Raw genomic sequence first — 16,359 nt, 5'->3', positions numbered from 1 at the left:
ATAAGTCATTATAATCCGTAATTATGTCCCCACTGGATGCAACAAATATGTACAGTATGGTAAGGGGCGTAACATTTCCGTCACATGCTTGAGGAATTCGGCCAATCACAACTCACTGGATAGCTGGCCAATCAGCGTACACCTCGCTTTTCAGACCGATGAGCTTTGTAAAAATCGACGCGTTTCAGAAAGGCGGGGCATAGAGGAGAAACAATAATGTACAGTATGTGGAAAATAATATGTTTTTTTAACCTTAAACCGCATAAACACATTTCATTACACCAAATACACTAAATAATGTTATTTTTTAGCAACATCATATGACCCCTCTAAGTAATTGTTTTATGTATGCTGTTGTGTCATGCATATACAACAACAGTTTGTATTGAGGTACTGAAGCCAAAATTTTGGTTTTGAACCAACGCTAGTGTACATATTGAATCATTTTGCTGCATGTCGTTTGATATGCTAGTTTGTCTGGTAGTTATTTAGTGACTCTGTGCTTGTAAACTTAAGCTCACGTCGTGCTACAGTAGCAATGTTTTCCCCCTCGAAAAAATAACAGAAATCATTAGCAAACCAGGAGAGTTTGTTTTTCCTTCTTACTTGCCTGGAGGACAACCAGACGAGAGGACAATTTGCGTCCGTGGCTGTAATTGCGCTGGGAACAATATCACAACACCTCGCGGCCCAGCTAGAGCAGATGGGGTGAAGATGGAGAGTGCCGATGACCTCGTTCCTTTGAGGGGGATTGGCTGTGGTTGTTTTTATGAGCAACAACAGGGTTCCCCATGACTGATGCAAATCTGCTCCTGATTCCAGCGCCGCAGCTTCCGGGGTATTATTAGCTCTTTCTCATGCACAGCAACGGCCCTCTGCCTTTATAATGAGAGCATGCGTGTCTGCCGCGAGCTCATGCTTCGTTTCATATGCATGCACAAAAACAAGCCTTTCCACCAACCAACATCACCCTCTCAATCATCATTCATTGGTACGCTCTCAAGACGCCCATCACCTCGAAGAATTTGGGTGGAAGTTGCCAAAAAATTCAGCTGTTGCTGTTGCACCTTCATGTTTGTCATTACCGGCGTGAAACGTCTTGCTGTTCGAGCTGATGTCATTCATCTGCAGGCTAAGTTGACCTCTCGTTGCACTTTATTGAGGTTTTTTATGTGCCGTTGGATGCCGTGGTCCAGAGGAAGTGAGATTAAATAGTTTTGTGGTTTCCGTCGAGCTCCAAGAACTTGGTAATGAGTCAATAGTTCACCTCCAGGATGAACCTGGGTGACTAGGTTTGGTGCTCGATGACATCATCACTCGGCCGATTGATATGTTGCAGATGTTAGTTAGCGCAATTGATTTTTGAATAACTCTTCTGACATTTCCTTGAGGAGAAATGACATGATTTTTTTGTATTTTTTTCCTCCTTTGTGTCAGTGGACAGCCATTAAAATCGGCTGAAATAATGCTTTTCAGAGACGCTCAGAGGGTAAATGGTGCCTCTTTCGAGAGAGAGCACATCTGAAGTGATAAAGCACTGACAGTGAGGTAGATTGCAGGATGATGTCATGTTTCACCGGTCGGTGCGCGTCGGTCTGATCCCCATGGGCTCACTTTCGCAGTCTCTGTTTGGGTGGCTCTTCTCTGTCTGATCTATTAGCTGGCACTTCCTGTCTGAGATACTGTGATTCGACAACAGCTGGAGAAGGCTGTTGTTAGGTCTTCAGGGTATTTGTTTGCTTGTGTGGATGTATTTTTATTTTTGTGATATGTAAATACATTTAAGTGTTTAACTTTAAATCTGGCCTACAAATTAATTTTTACTTTATGCATTTTGATTTAACTTTAATGTCCCAAAGATATCCTAGGTCAGTGTTTCCCAACCTTTTTTTAGTTGCGGCACCCTTTGGAAGTGGACTTTGCTGTTCCGATTCGCATGAACGGTATACGAGTGGAGCGACTGAGCGGAGCGCACGCGCATAGAGCGGGATAATACGCAGAGCGTCACACCACGTGAAAGTGAAACCTGAGCGGTGAACTAATTTTCGGCAGCCGAAATTGCCGCGGCACCCCGGTTGGGAAACACTGTCCTAGGTTATTAAACAATGGCATAATGCTGGCTACTCAGCATTGGTTGCGAAGTCTTCAAAGCACCAACAAATAATTATTTTATATTAATGAGACAGCTGGACTGTTTTGTTTTGTTTAGTTTTTTTGTTTTGTTGTGTTTTGTTTTTAATTACTGTAACAGAATTGCTAACCCTGTCGTATAGTTGTTTTAACTTAAATTTATTACTTAATATTTTATTAATTTTCTGCCATTTTTTGTAATGTTTATTTGTTGTTTTTCTGTTTGTTTGGTTTTTGAGAAAGCTGGACTTTTTTATTTTGTATTTACTTTCTTTTATTCATTTTTAAAGACTTTTTGAAGTTTTTTTTTTTTTGGTTTTGGGTTTTGTTTTTGGTGGTGTTTTGTTTTTGTTTTAAATCACCGCAAACAAATCGCTAACTGTATCATTGTATAGTTGTTTTTGTTGATTCTGAAATATTTTGTTTTTGTTTTACATCATTATTTTTTTTATTTTTTATTTTTTATTTTTTTATTATTTATAACAAATTTTTATTTATTTATTTACTTTTATTTAAATTATATTTTCAATGTAGCCTCAGACTTTTGGACCACAGTGTCTATTTTTACACATGACTTTCTTCAGGCCTAAAACATGAACAGAAAACAATCTTATGACTATTAAATAATTGTGCTTCTATGCTTAGAGAACTGAACTGAGCTGGGCGATGACATCACTGAATCAACAATGAACTGACTTTAACTGGAAAATTGACTATTGTTTATTGTCCTCTTGCATTATTGACACACTATTTTCCTGTTTAAACACTGTAAAGCTGCTTTGACACAATCTGTATTGTATAAAGCACTATATAAATAAAGGTGACTTGACTTTGACTTGTCATTGTTTCTCATTTCATCCTATAGCCCAAGCAGATTGGCGATGATTTCTGTGGCCTGGTTCTGAACCAGCCTCTCGGAGGACTGAGGGTCATTGAAGGCACTCCTCTGTTTGATGACCGCACTGACGGTATGGCGTCCGTGGCCGCGTACACTTATGGAGGTCATTCGGTGGTGTTCGTGGGGACTCGCAGTGGCCACCTCAAGAAGGTAAGAACTAACCAATCTGTCTGTATCGCCACCTCTGACTTTTATGGAGATCTTGTCATTGGCTGGGCTTTTGGTTTGTTCTTGGTGTTGGTTGATTGGGAAGTCATAGTAATATGGTGAAGATGTTGACAAGTGAGTTTGGTTATAATTGAAGTGCATTGACTGACTAATCCGTTATCAAATTCTTCCAGTCCATCAGTGATTCTGTACTACATAAGTTCAAAGTCAACGGAATGTGCAACCTGCATTTAGGGTTGGGTATTGTTTGGGTTTTTTATGGTGGATGACATTAAAGTACGGCTTTTTTATTGAAAAAAAGATGGATTATCATATGTCTACTTCAAATTTCTCAAGAAGGTAAGAACTAACCAATCTGTCTGTATCGCCACCTCTGACTTTTATGGAGATCTTGTCATTGGCTGGGCTTTTGGTTTGTTCTTGGTGTTGGTTGATTGGGAAGTCATAGTGATATGGTGAAGATGTTGACAAGTGAGTTTGGTTATAATTGAAGTGCATTGACTGACTAATCCGTTATCAAATTCTTCCAGTCCATCAGTGATTCTGTACTACATAAGTTCAAAGTCAACGGCATGTGCAACCTGCATTTAGGGTTGGGTATTGTTTGGGGTTTTTTATGGTGGATGACATTAAAGTACGGCATTTTTATTGAAAAAAAGATGGATTATCATATGTCTACTTCAAATTTCTTTTGAGAGAAGTATTATTTTTCCTATTTTTACCCAAAATAGGATGGATTGGCCATTATTGAGCGCAATAAACATATGTAATGTCAGTTTAATTCATTCAGAAACTCCACATATTCATCACAGATGTAATAGATTTCATGATGTTCCAGGAAATCCCTAATATTAGATTTTAAACCTCGTGTAGTGTATTCCAGCCTTAACTGAACTAAATGATTTTTATTACCAAAAAATAGGGATGGAAAGATTCACTCAACTCGTGATGTGATACGATTCACGATACTGATTTCACGAACTTTTTTTTTAACAAAATGAGATTTAAGACCAATTATAAATGAAAAAATGTCCTTTTATTATTGCTGGGACAAAATGCTGAACATTTCTTTGTGAAATTGAAATATGAAATTTTAAAAGAAAACCCAAATCAAATAAATAAATAAATAACCCAAATAAAAGAAATCTCTTCGTCTGACTTTAACTTTGTGAAATTATGCTACATAAAACATCTGAACAAGACAAAAACAGCAGACTGGCTGAATGAGAACGCACCTAGCATTTCGGCCCATATATGCACACTGAATCTCGAGGGAGGAGCCAAAGCGAGAGGGTGGAGTCATTTTTTCGGCTGGTCGTAAATAGTTCAAGCTGTGTATAAAAAGAGAGAGAGAGAGAAACCCAGTCGGCATTAAAGTTTAACATTACTCAGCAGCCACCCGGCCTGATACGTGCCCTGTATTAGGTCATCCTCCTGAGGAACTTTTATTCGTGACGGCTTTAAGTCACTGTTCATTGAGAGAATTAAAGGAATTAGTTAGATGTGAGGCCAATGAAATCGCTCTGAGAAGCTGACTTGGCTCTTTCTCAGCAGACATCATAATTAAAATGAGGTAGATGGGGAGGAAAATATGCTAGAGTTTTGTGTGCGTTCGCCGTTCCGGCGCCCAGCTGGAGAATTTAAATGCGATCGCATCCATTCTCCTATCGGAATGAGGGAGCAGGGGTCAGCCCTGTGGGAGCCGTCCTGTTTTGGGTTATTTACGGGAGTTTGTGTCTAAACATGTCCTGATATACCTCTCCAAGCCCCGCTCCAGATCAAACTGTTTGGAAACAGTGATACATCCGGAGATTGAATTCGAGTTTTGGCTGATAGTCTTGCGATTGTCGGTTGTTAATAAACAGAATACGGCGCTTGTGGTCGTGCTGATAATAAGCAGCTCTGTTTGTTGATGGAGATTATATGATCTCATCCATATATCCCTCATCCATATGGCCTTCATATTGACCGCAGATCACAATAAACAGAGATGTGGGGAAATCGTAATGTTTGTGTTTTCTCACAAACATTGGATGAAATGCTAAATCTGGTCGGTGTTAGGCAGAGACTCGCTTAGAGGCTGGTAGTTATGGTTTCATATATGTACTGTTTGTTCCTGCATAAACAGGAGACGTGGAGGAAGTGTGAATGGATTTAGCTCATGTTCCAGGGAAAACTGAAATTTCCTCATCAGAGTTAGACAGCCGAACAATGCCGGAAGTTTAGTTTAAATAACAAATAGCAAATAGATTTGATATAATGAACTAAAAGTATCCGTTTTGCAACATGCTGCTCAACCAGTTAAATTTTTAACCCTGACCAAAAAGGATTAAAAATGTAGAGCAAAAACTGGATATATTAGCCAAATCTGGCATCAAAACAAGACCTTGTATTAAAATGTACTTTTATTAATTAGGAATATTTAAAATATAGTTTTGTATTTATATAATATATCATATTTTCTGGATTTTAGAGTCTGGTAAGATTTCATAAGTGTTCATAACTCTCTTATGCTCACCAAGGCTGCATTTTTTAAAACAACTTTTTTCTATTGTAATATATTTTAAAATATGATTTATTCCTGTGATGCAAAGCTGAATTTTCAGTATCATTACTCCAGTCTCCAAGATCCTTCCGAAATCATTCTAATATGCAGATTTGGTGTTGAAGTAATGATTCTTTCTATTATTAAATATTAGGGTTAGGGTTATCTCTCTGTAAATGGTCTCTGAAAGGCCTGTTTTGGTGATTATGTACAGTGGTTTTCAGAGTGTTGGACTACCTGCTGTAATGTGGTGTAGAGAATACAGGAGGAGGCTGGGTAATTGCTCCATATCTCCCCTCGCAATGGCTTGTTTGTTTTGGCAGAAGAAAAGAGACGGCAAGCCGCTTTTCTCAAGCTGTACGGAAATCACCCATGAGTCTTTAGTGCTTCCTGTCCCTAGCTGGCTGCAAGTCGAGTCAGTCGTTTTGACTCCTGGAATCAAAATTCTGGAGAGTTTTGTTACATTCTAGTTTCTCTGAATCATTCTGCCTATAAAAGAAGAGCCTTTTTTTAACATAGCATTAATTGCCTATTACATTTGCTAATGCTTAGTAATGCTAAACTTCGTCTCTTAAAGTGCCCCACGCTGTTTGTGCTACAGACATGTATTACACCTCAAATTGTGTGTTTTAGGTGAGTTAGGTTCATACTTTCTAAGCATTCAAACCTATGGCTTTCACCTGATGGACAAGCCATAGAAGTATCATAGAGACTTGTGATACAGTCTTTTGACTCATTGGCCAGTAAATAAAGAGTCTTTTACTTTACTCTTTAGCTTGGCAACCTTTCAGAGCACCTTACCAATGGTTAGCAACCGCTGTTAGAAATTAACATTTCCAAAAATGGGCAATATTTGCCCTTAGGAAATTATTTTCAATGGTATTTATTTATTTCCACATAAAATACATATTGTATCATTTACCAGTAATATTTAATCATTTAAAAAAAATAATCTCTGACACATATTTAGGGGCAATTCTTTGTCCTAAAATTTTAAATTTTAGGGTTATGCTTGCATATTTATTTATTTACCATATAAGATATACTGTAACGTCCCTTTTTATGTCAAATACATCAAATTTATGCATCTGCATTTTTAACTTAAGGGGTATTTATATATACTGACACTTATTTAGGGGCATTTGTTTGTCAGAAAAATTTTAGGGTCATGCATGCTTAATTGATTGATTTTCTAACCATATGAATATATACCATAACATATATACCACAACTTTTTTTGTCAAATACTTCAGATTTATCCAGGGTAAGTTTTTTGTTTGTGTACCCCCCCCCCGCCACCCAACATTTTTAATTTAAGGGGTATTTATTTAACCATATTCTATATATTGTATCCATTTTATGTAAAAAATTTCATTATAATCACTTTATTAACACATATTCTCACGTTGTTGCTATTAACAGTGATATTTAATAATTAAAAAACAGGAAAATTTTTTGCCCCAACATTTGTAATTCATTGGCAGTTGTTCATTTTAATGGTGGCTTTCTGTAGTATTTTTGCCTCTGGGCCCCTCTTCATTTTTAACCTTAGTTATAACTGTCTAGCATCATGGCAGCAAGTCTTGCACACAAGCAATCATGTTTTCTCCTTATAATGTAAAGATCTAGTTTTACATCCCATTTGTGCAAAACACCACGCAGTATTTGTGCCTGTGGCTTCGACTGCAGTAATCCATGTCTAGTCTAGCAGGAATTCTCTCCCTCATGTTGTACTTTTACAAGCGAGCGTTTAAACCGGTAGCCTGGCACCGTTTCCGGCCGGCTGAGATATTTAGCAGCAAGTGCAAAGGCAAATGAAAATAAATACAGCCAGATATTTTCCCCTGCACCTGTGCTGTTCATATGCCGGTCACAGAGCCGCGGGGCTGCCGGAGGATTCTGCAGAAATGGCCAGGAGATAATCTGACCGCTGGGAAATAAACCCAAGGTTGTCAGGGAATTTTTTTTTATGGAACACCTTTGCCGAGCCAGCAGTGTGGGCGAACGTGTGCATGTATATCATTGTGTTACGTGCACAAATGGATGTACGAGTCTGCCATTGAATCTTTAATCAGGTGCTTTTATGTTGGTTTATTGTACGGTCTATTTAGCGGCTAAAAGGATCTCAAGGTAGCTGTAGTATGTCATCAAAATGGCCCATCCTGTGCTGACCTCTCATCCTCTCGACCTTGTGTTTCCTGTATTCACAAACAGAGGAAGTCATTGGCTGTGTTTGGAATGCAATACTAGCTCTATATATACTGAATACTGCCTGCTGCTTATTAAAAATAGTAAGTGAAAACAGAAGGCATTATTCTACTGTAAACATTTCATACCATGCCATGTATGCCACATGAGCTGGGTTTCCATCCATGCATTTCTATAGCAAATTAAGAAAAGAAAAAAAACTACACCACATTTCACCAATTTTTTTTTTATTATTTGATAAGAAAACATACACATAAACTAGAGATGCACCGATTGCAATTTTCTTGGCTGATTCCGATTTCCGATTTTTTGTTAGTGTGATCTGCCGATACCGATTTTTGCCGATTCCGATTTTCTTTCTAAGAACTACAATTGAACGCATATACAAACAAAAATCTACTTTTCTTCAACGTAAAGTTAAAAAAAAAACAAGTAAAAAGTCAGTAATAAAATAAGAACAAATAAAAAAATTGCAAACAACAGCACAAATAAATGCAATAGAATAAAGAGAGCTATGAAACTACGTTTTTCAGGTTAAGTAAGTTTTTATTCAGGTAAAAAATACTACAGAAATTAAATTAATCAAATGTAAAATAACACATCCTGTGTTATTTTACATTTGATTACTTTAATGTCTGTAATCTTCATTGTAAAAATTAAATACAGATTAATGCTTACCTTATTTAACGTTCCAAAACTGACTGTGTTTAACTGGATACTTGCCAAGACGGTCATTTGACATAATTTTGTATGTATTTGACTTGCCTGTGCCGCTGGTAACAAAATGGATCGGCTCGGAATCGGAAAGAAGTGAGACTGACCGGCCGGTCACCGATCATGAGGAAAATCGGCCGATTCCGATCCCTGGCCGATCGACCGGTGCATCTCTAACATAAACTGATGAAAATCACAGTTATTCTTGGAAAATGCATGTTAAAAGTCAGTGTTTCCCCTAGGTTTACGGCTTTGGAGGGTTTCCGTTTTTTTTTTTCTGGACTCCTTTTTAATGGTTAAATTAAAATGTATTAATCAAAAAGCATGTCTAATTAATTAAAATCATGAAACTTAAACAATTTAACATCAATTTATTAAAAGTTTAACAAAAATTACACGTTTAGGCCCCAAAAATGTTTTTATTTTTTCCAACCTTATGTTTTATTGTTACCAAATTCTGTTTTAGCATGTCTAATTATTTGAAAGCATAAAAACAAGTTTCATTTATTCTTACAATAGCCTTATGATTTTTTGCTCAGAAATTCTGTGTTGTGTATTTACATTTAAGGCGTAAAACATTAATCTATCTTTTAAGTAATGAAAATTACACAAATTGTATTTTTTGAAAAATAAAGGTCATTTAATATTACAATTAAAACATTGAAGAAATATTGTATGATTATTCCTTAAAAATAAGGTTTTAATAATTTTAGTAGTAGTAGTAGTAGTAGTAGTAGTAGCAGGGATTTCGTACATTCTACTGAAAAATAGTAATATATTTCTGCCGCAATGCCTCCACGTTAAACCGAACTATTATTTTGACGTTAATATTTACAAATACTAGTGGGAGTGGGAGTGTGCTCACTTGTGTGTGCGGAACTCCGCATCGGGGCGGAACTCCGCTGTGCGTGATACATGTAACCATGGTAATGACCACCATGCCGTTGTGTAAATAAGATAAATAACATAAGGCTATTTAGTTTGTTTAATAAAAGAACAAGGTATACACCTGTCGGAAAGGTAACTTTAAATTAAACTTTAAAGAAAAAACTTATTTTGTGATCTGGCGCTATAGAGAAAATATAATTAAATAAAATGAACTTGACCTTCAAGGGGGGCGGGGGGTGCCTTTGGGGAGGCGGGCCGCCCCCCTAATATAATGGCAGGGGAAACATTGAAAGTCATACCTGGAGTCACGTGACTGAATAATTCACTCAGATCATTGGCTGCTATTAACTATTAAGTTTGTAGAGCATTTTGTCGTTAAACCACATACATTTATTTGATTTAAATTTGATTTTAGATTTTTTTATTTACAATTGTTTTGTTCTTTTTAACACATGAGATGGAAACTAAATTTAAATGTTTTTATATTCATTAGCTGTATTCATGATTCTTTTTGCGGTATTGTGGATTTCTTGCATAAATTAAATTTGAAAAATGGATTGGAACAGCTAGTGTTGTCGAGTTATCTTATGTTGCATGTTTAATTCAGCAAGTCAAGTTATCATCATGGAAATATAAATATTTATTTTGGATTTATTTTTAGAATTTTGTGTACAAATCTCTATTGGCAGTCTGAATCAAAAAAAGATATCAGCTGATATTACTTCCAGTGTCGTACTGGTCCCCCACAGCGATCACTGCTAATCAAAAGAGCGTTTCCCAGCCAGTTAGCACTTAGTTAAGCTGTTAACTTGCTAACTGAAAGCACAAAGGAACATGATCAATTGCACCAATTTTTGCATCACTACTATAATGTGATATGTCGTTTTAAAGAGATTACTTTGAGGAAAAAAAAAGATTTTCTATGATTTCCAATCAGGCACTGAATATAGAGTAGCTATAAAAAGTTTTGTTAGTAAAGCGGAGTAACTTTAAATTAAACTTTAAAGAAAAAACTTATTTTGTGATCTGGCGCTATAGAGAAAATATAATTAAATAAAATGAACTTGACCTTCAAGGGGGGCGGGGGGTGCCTTTGGGGAGGCGGGCCGCCCCCCTAATATAATGGCAGGGGAAACATTGAAAGTCATACCTGGAGTCACGTGACTGAATAATTCACTCAGATCATTGGCTGCTATTAACTATTAAGTTTGTAGAGCATTTTGTCGTTAAACCACATACATTTATTTGATTTAAATTTGATTTTAGATTTTTTTATTTACAATTGTTTTGTTCTTTTTAACACATGAGATGGAAACTAAATTTAAATGTTTTTATATTCATTAGCTTTATTCATGATTCTTTTTGCGGTATTGTGGATTTCTTGCATAAATTAAATTTGAAAAATGGATTGGAACAGCTAGTGTTGTCGAGTTATCTTATGTTGCATGTTTAATTCAGCAAGTCAAGTTATCATCATGGAAATATAAATATTTATTTTGGATTTATTTTTAGAATTTTGTGTACAAATCTCTATTGGCAGTCTGAATCAAAAAAAGATATCAGCTGATATTACTTCCAGTGTCGTACTGGTCCCCCACAGCGATCACTGCTAATCAAAAGAGCGTTTCCCAGCCAGTTAGCACTTAGTTAAGCTGTTAACTTGCTAACTGAAAGCACAAAGGAACATGATCAATTGCACCAATTTTTGCATCACTACTATAATGTGATATGTCGTTTTAAAGAGATTACTTTGAGGAAAAAAAAAAGATTTTCTATGATTTCCAATCAGGCACTGAATATAGAGTAGCTATAAAAAGTTTTGTTAGTAAAGCGGATGGGATTCTGTTTGGTTAGGATCTTACCTGACACCAGGGTTGTTCATCACACTTGAAATGGAAGGTCAGGCCAAGCGCATTGCATTGTGGGATACAATATTTTCCGCAGTGCACATTTTTGCAAATATGGCAGGTCATCCTGGTTTTCAATGCATACAGAAACATCCCATATGCATGTGTATATTAATAGTAGTATGCAGTATTGCAAATGCAATTGTGCAGTTTTTAAATGAAGAAACTGATCCTATTACACATGCCGCCTGTGATCCGGTGTGATCATGTTTATGTTTTATAAAGATAAATACGCCAGGGTGAAAATTCTCATTCTGCACCCAGTCTTAGACATATTGAATCCAGCAGATTAGTGTCCCTGTCGCAGTGTTCAAATTGATTAATGCCTTTTAAAAAGCGTCAAATCCCTGTGCTTCACCGCAACCGTGTGCCTCGGCTCACATAATAACGGCGGTTTTCGTGTGAGCACCATCAACTAAGTCACTCTAATCCTCATAATCATGCATGAGCTGCAAGTATTTTAATTTCTTCTTCATCATCACCTGCCTTTTTTCCCTCAGCTTGAATATTTCGCCATGTTAGCATTTTTGTCTCAAGCGGATGGAGGCTTCAGAAAGCAGCCCGAATGGAACGGATCTGAAAGGTCAGAACTGACCACTCCATCGGCCATTTTGTGCCTCATTTTTGCTCTATTCAAATCCAAGTGTGATTGGGCTGGAAATTGGAGCTAATTTAGCGGCGTAAATCAGCAGAAGAGCGTGGCGTGGGTGTGGAAATGGCCGGGAGGCTGATTTACGAGCGGCTCGGCCCTCAGCCACGTTTGATCATGGCTAAATCTGTTTGCCGTAAATCTGGTGTCACGGATCGAGGCGGGGAGGGATGCGTCGTATCTCGGGCCGGGCTGCGCCGCTGGAGCGTCGACCTGTGTCGCATTACAACCACTTATTAACAAACATTATGAACGAAGCCGGGAGAGTGTTGGAGTTGAAGTCTTGCTCAACTCCTTTAATTAGACGACTGATTTCTACCTGGGTAACAGATGTGTTGTTCTCCTCTGTGGAGCGGCGACAGACAGAAGCTGCTAGATGATTTCTCGAGCACTCATGTTGACGTGTTTGGACCATCTATTGGACCACTACTGGACCACCGCTATTCAGATTTTGATGCAGCTTTTTAGGCCACATTTGCATTTAGCAGAACATCACTTACTAAAAACCTTTCTTAAAGGGATAGTTCACCCAAAAATGAAAATGTTATGTTTATCTGCTTACCCCCAGGGCATCCAAGATGTAGGTGACTTTGTTTCTTCAGTAGAACACAAACGAAGATTTTTAACTCAAACTGTTGCAGTCTGTCAGTGCAGACTTATAAGTGCATTACCGCCACCTATCTCTCAAATGGACCATTGACACTCTATCTACAATCTCAATTAGGAATGTTAATGGTCCATTTGAGAGATAGGTGGCGGTAATGCACTAATTTTCATTTTTGGGTGAACTATCCCTTTAAGATCTGGGCCAGTTGCATAAACATAGTCACTATGTTAAGACTGTGTCTTAAAGGGGTCATCGGATGCTACATGCACTTTTACAAGTAGTTTGAACTGAAATGTGTGTTGGCAGTGTGTGTACACAACCACCCTATAATGAAAAAAATCCAGTGTTTTTTTTTTTTATCTCGTTAAATCATTTCCCCTTTCTCAAATCGAGCCGATCTCAGATGCCTGTCTATGTGACATCACACAGACAGGCCCCTCCCACGATAGTTTGATTGACAGTAGCGTTTCAGCACAGACTGGACTGGCGTCTTACCTTAGACCCGCCCTGAGTGAGCTGTCATCAGTCCTATAAGCTATAAGATAGCAGATTTCTGCACACTTGCCATTGTTTGGTAACTGTAGAAAGCCTGTTTGGTAGAAGAATAGTTTAGTGTGATTTATTATTAATAATAAATGTAATTATTTATTGAAAACAGTTCTATTTTAGTATTAGTTATATACTAGTAGTATTTAGTATAATAGTATTTATTAGGGTTGAGCGATGTCTACCTGTTGCATTACAGTACATGAAAGTTCACTTACCACATACTAAAGCCCGATCGATATATAGTTTTGCCGATATTATCGGCCGATATGAGCCTGTCGCCAATATATCGGTATCGGCAAATAATGCGCTTATATGCCTCCGATATTAAAATTTTTTTTACAGAACATATAACGCAGATTAAATGCTTGAAATGGTGTAATTACTTAGTTTGTCCAGCAGAGCGCGCTCTATTGTTTGCTACTGGCGACCTGGATGAAACGCTTTAAAGCTTAAGTCTATGGAAAACCATTGAAACTTTGAACGGCCATATCTCCGTAACGGCGAGGCAAATCCGCACCAAATTCAAGTGATCCCGGGGGGCTACCGACGCGCGGAGGGTGGCATTCGAGAGGGCTCCTCGAGCTGAAGGGATCCCCCGAATTTGGTGGAGATCCGCTGGCGCATTCGTGAGATAAGTAATGAGTGCTCCTGTGGCTCAGTGGTAGAGCATTGTGTTAGCAGCGCAATGGTCATGGGTTCGATTCCCAGGGAACACACATACTGGTAAAAAATGTATAGCCTGAATGCACTGTAAGTTGCTTTGGATAAAAGCGTCTGTTAAATGCATAAATTATAAAATTATAATTATAAATTGAATATTTTTTTAATCCTCCCATCTCGTAGGCTATTTATTCCCTTTTAGGGTTTCCGTAGTACACTTCATTTACTTTCCGAACACGGAATTGGGATGCGGTGGTTTGTAGGATAGGGGGTGTGGGGGGAAGGAATCACGATGTCAGCTTAACATCGTGATGACTGTCAGCCATCGGCGATGGACGATGGCATCGTCTATCGGCCCAACCCTAGTATTTATTAATATTTTAATTAGCTTTATTTTTATATTTTCAGTTTTCATTTAAATTGTAGTTCGTTTTTAGTCATTTTATGTGCTTTGGTCATTTCTATTAGTATTTCTATTTTGATTTAATTTATTTTTATTTCAGTTTAGTTTTAGTAATTTGACTACTTTTTTAGTAATTTTAGTTAGTTACAGGCAGTATTTTTCATTTTGAGTTTAGTTTGTTTTACATCTGATATTTATATTTTATGTTTCGTCGCAAAGTGAAGACAGTAGCGCAAATCCGTGAATGAATGTTCCGAAGTGAAATTGGAATGGAATTTAAATGAATTAAAGTTGATTAAACTTCAACATTACTGTTCAGTGCACTGATGTCAGACTCATTTTGGATAATTAAGTTTATTGTTAAATTGTTAAATGCGTTTATTTTAGTTTGTTTTACATCTGATATTTATATTTTATTTTATTTTATTTCTACTTTATTTCATGCAACTGAAATTATTTCAAAAAGTTTAGTTAACAATGACAACACTGAAAATAAAATAGAAAAAATAAATGGTTTTATATAAAATATAAAAATATAATGGTTTATATTAGCAATAAGTCACTTGAGGCCGTGTGTGTTTTTTAACTACATTTAAGGTCATTTTAACTGTTCTTAACAATTATTTACTATAGTAAAATCACTGAGATTTAGTCGCATATGCGAGTGATTTACTCGTAATGTAGAGGGTTGACATAGCATCCCATTGCTTATTTCTTTTAATATCTGATACTTTAAATGTTTGCCATTGATTTTACTGTACAAAGCTGTTTTGCATGTGGTGATGGTGCTTTTTAACCTTATCCATTTTTTCTGTTGTGTTTTTTTGACTTTGTGGTGCAGATTTCTTCTAATTAATGATTGTTTTAAGCTTTAAACTGTGACGGAGTCTGTTGATTTAAAGTCTTTCACCTGGCTAAAAATTTCATTGAAATGTAACTGGATTTATTAGAAACCACGGTTTAATTTTGACATTTTGTCTTATTCAGCCCTAAAGACCCATAAACGTCAGGCTCTGTTCGCCCCGGTTCAGCTGTGTGGATTGTGCTGTATCTGAGTCAGTGTTACACTGTAATTGTGTCTGGCATTATAATACTGTACTGCATCACATCCACACATGAGGTAAACCTGCACTTTTAGACTTACTAACACTGGCTGCTTTTGATCTCAGTGTGATTTAGGACGGGATTCTTGTTCAGTATATGTAATGGAAACTTAAGTCAATAAATGTGGGTCAAGTAACTCAGCCTATAAATACAAATTTAGACTTTCATAAAAGAACTAACGAGTAAATTTTCCTGCTGTATCCACATGAAACACTTCCTGCGAGCTGTCAGTGAAGACATTTGGATTTATGCATTTCTGACTACAGTGATTTTACAAAAACACAACTATACCATGCAATACAACTTGCAGGGTTGTTCTTGTTGAACAGTACATTTTCATATTCCCATCATATATGCCTTAATATATTGGCTAGGATATAAAATTTTTAGTTAATATTTTAAATAATAATAATAATAATAATACAATTAAATAATGTAAAATTATTTAAATAATTGTTTGTAATTATAATAATAATAATAATAATAATAATTATTATTATATAAACTTAAAAGTAATATAATAATAAAGTACAAAAAATACTAAAATTACTAAAACTAAACTGAAGTAAAAATTAAGCTAAATAGAAATATTATTAAAAATAACAAAAGCTAAATTAGAAAAACTGAAAATATAAAAATAAAGCTAATTAAAACATTAATAAATACTATAATAGTATATAAATAATAAAAAATAGCATTGTTTTTAAAATAAAGAATTATATTTATTATAAATACATTTCACTAAACTATTCTTCTAAACAGGCTTTTTACAGTTACAATAATAATAATAATAATAATATGAATATAATTAAGTATTTTAAAATATTAGCAAATTTTTTTTAAGCGAACATGGTGTGAATTTTAAATTAGTTGACTCACTACAGTTGACATTTTTGTCACGTCCTTGGTAGTATGTTTTTTTTTTATTT

General features: G+C 36.2%; 1 protein-coding gene across 1 annotated transcript in view; it reads left to right on the top strand.

The window, feature by feature from the left end:
- LOC107734520 (plexin A3) overlaps positions 1 to 16,359 on the top strand; it is a 211,830-nt gene that overhangs the window by 30,851 nt on the left and 164,620 nt on the right. The window contains exon 3 of the mRNA XM_016546492.1: positions 2,996 to 3,178. Coding sequence (XP_016401978.1) covers positions 2,996 to 3,178 — 183 coding nt within the window. The remainder of the gene's footprint in view (positions 1 to 2,995; positions 3,179 to 16,359) is intronic.

The sequence above is a fragment of the Sinocyclocheilus rhinocerous genome, unplaced genomic scaffold, assembly GCF_001515625.1.
Source record: "Sinocyclocheilus rhinocerous isolate Xijiao unplaced genomic scaffold, SAMN03320098_v1.1 scaffold99, whole genome shotgun sequence".
Classification (NCBI taxonomy): domain Eukaryota; kingdom Metazoa; phylum Chordata; class Actinopteri; order Cypriniformes; family Cyprinidae; genus Sinocyclocheilus; species Sinocyclocheilus rhinocerous.
The sequence above is the reverse complement of the archived record's forward strand: the minus strand, read 5'-3'. Positions and strand labels throughout refer to the sequence as shown.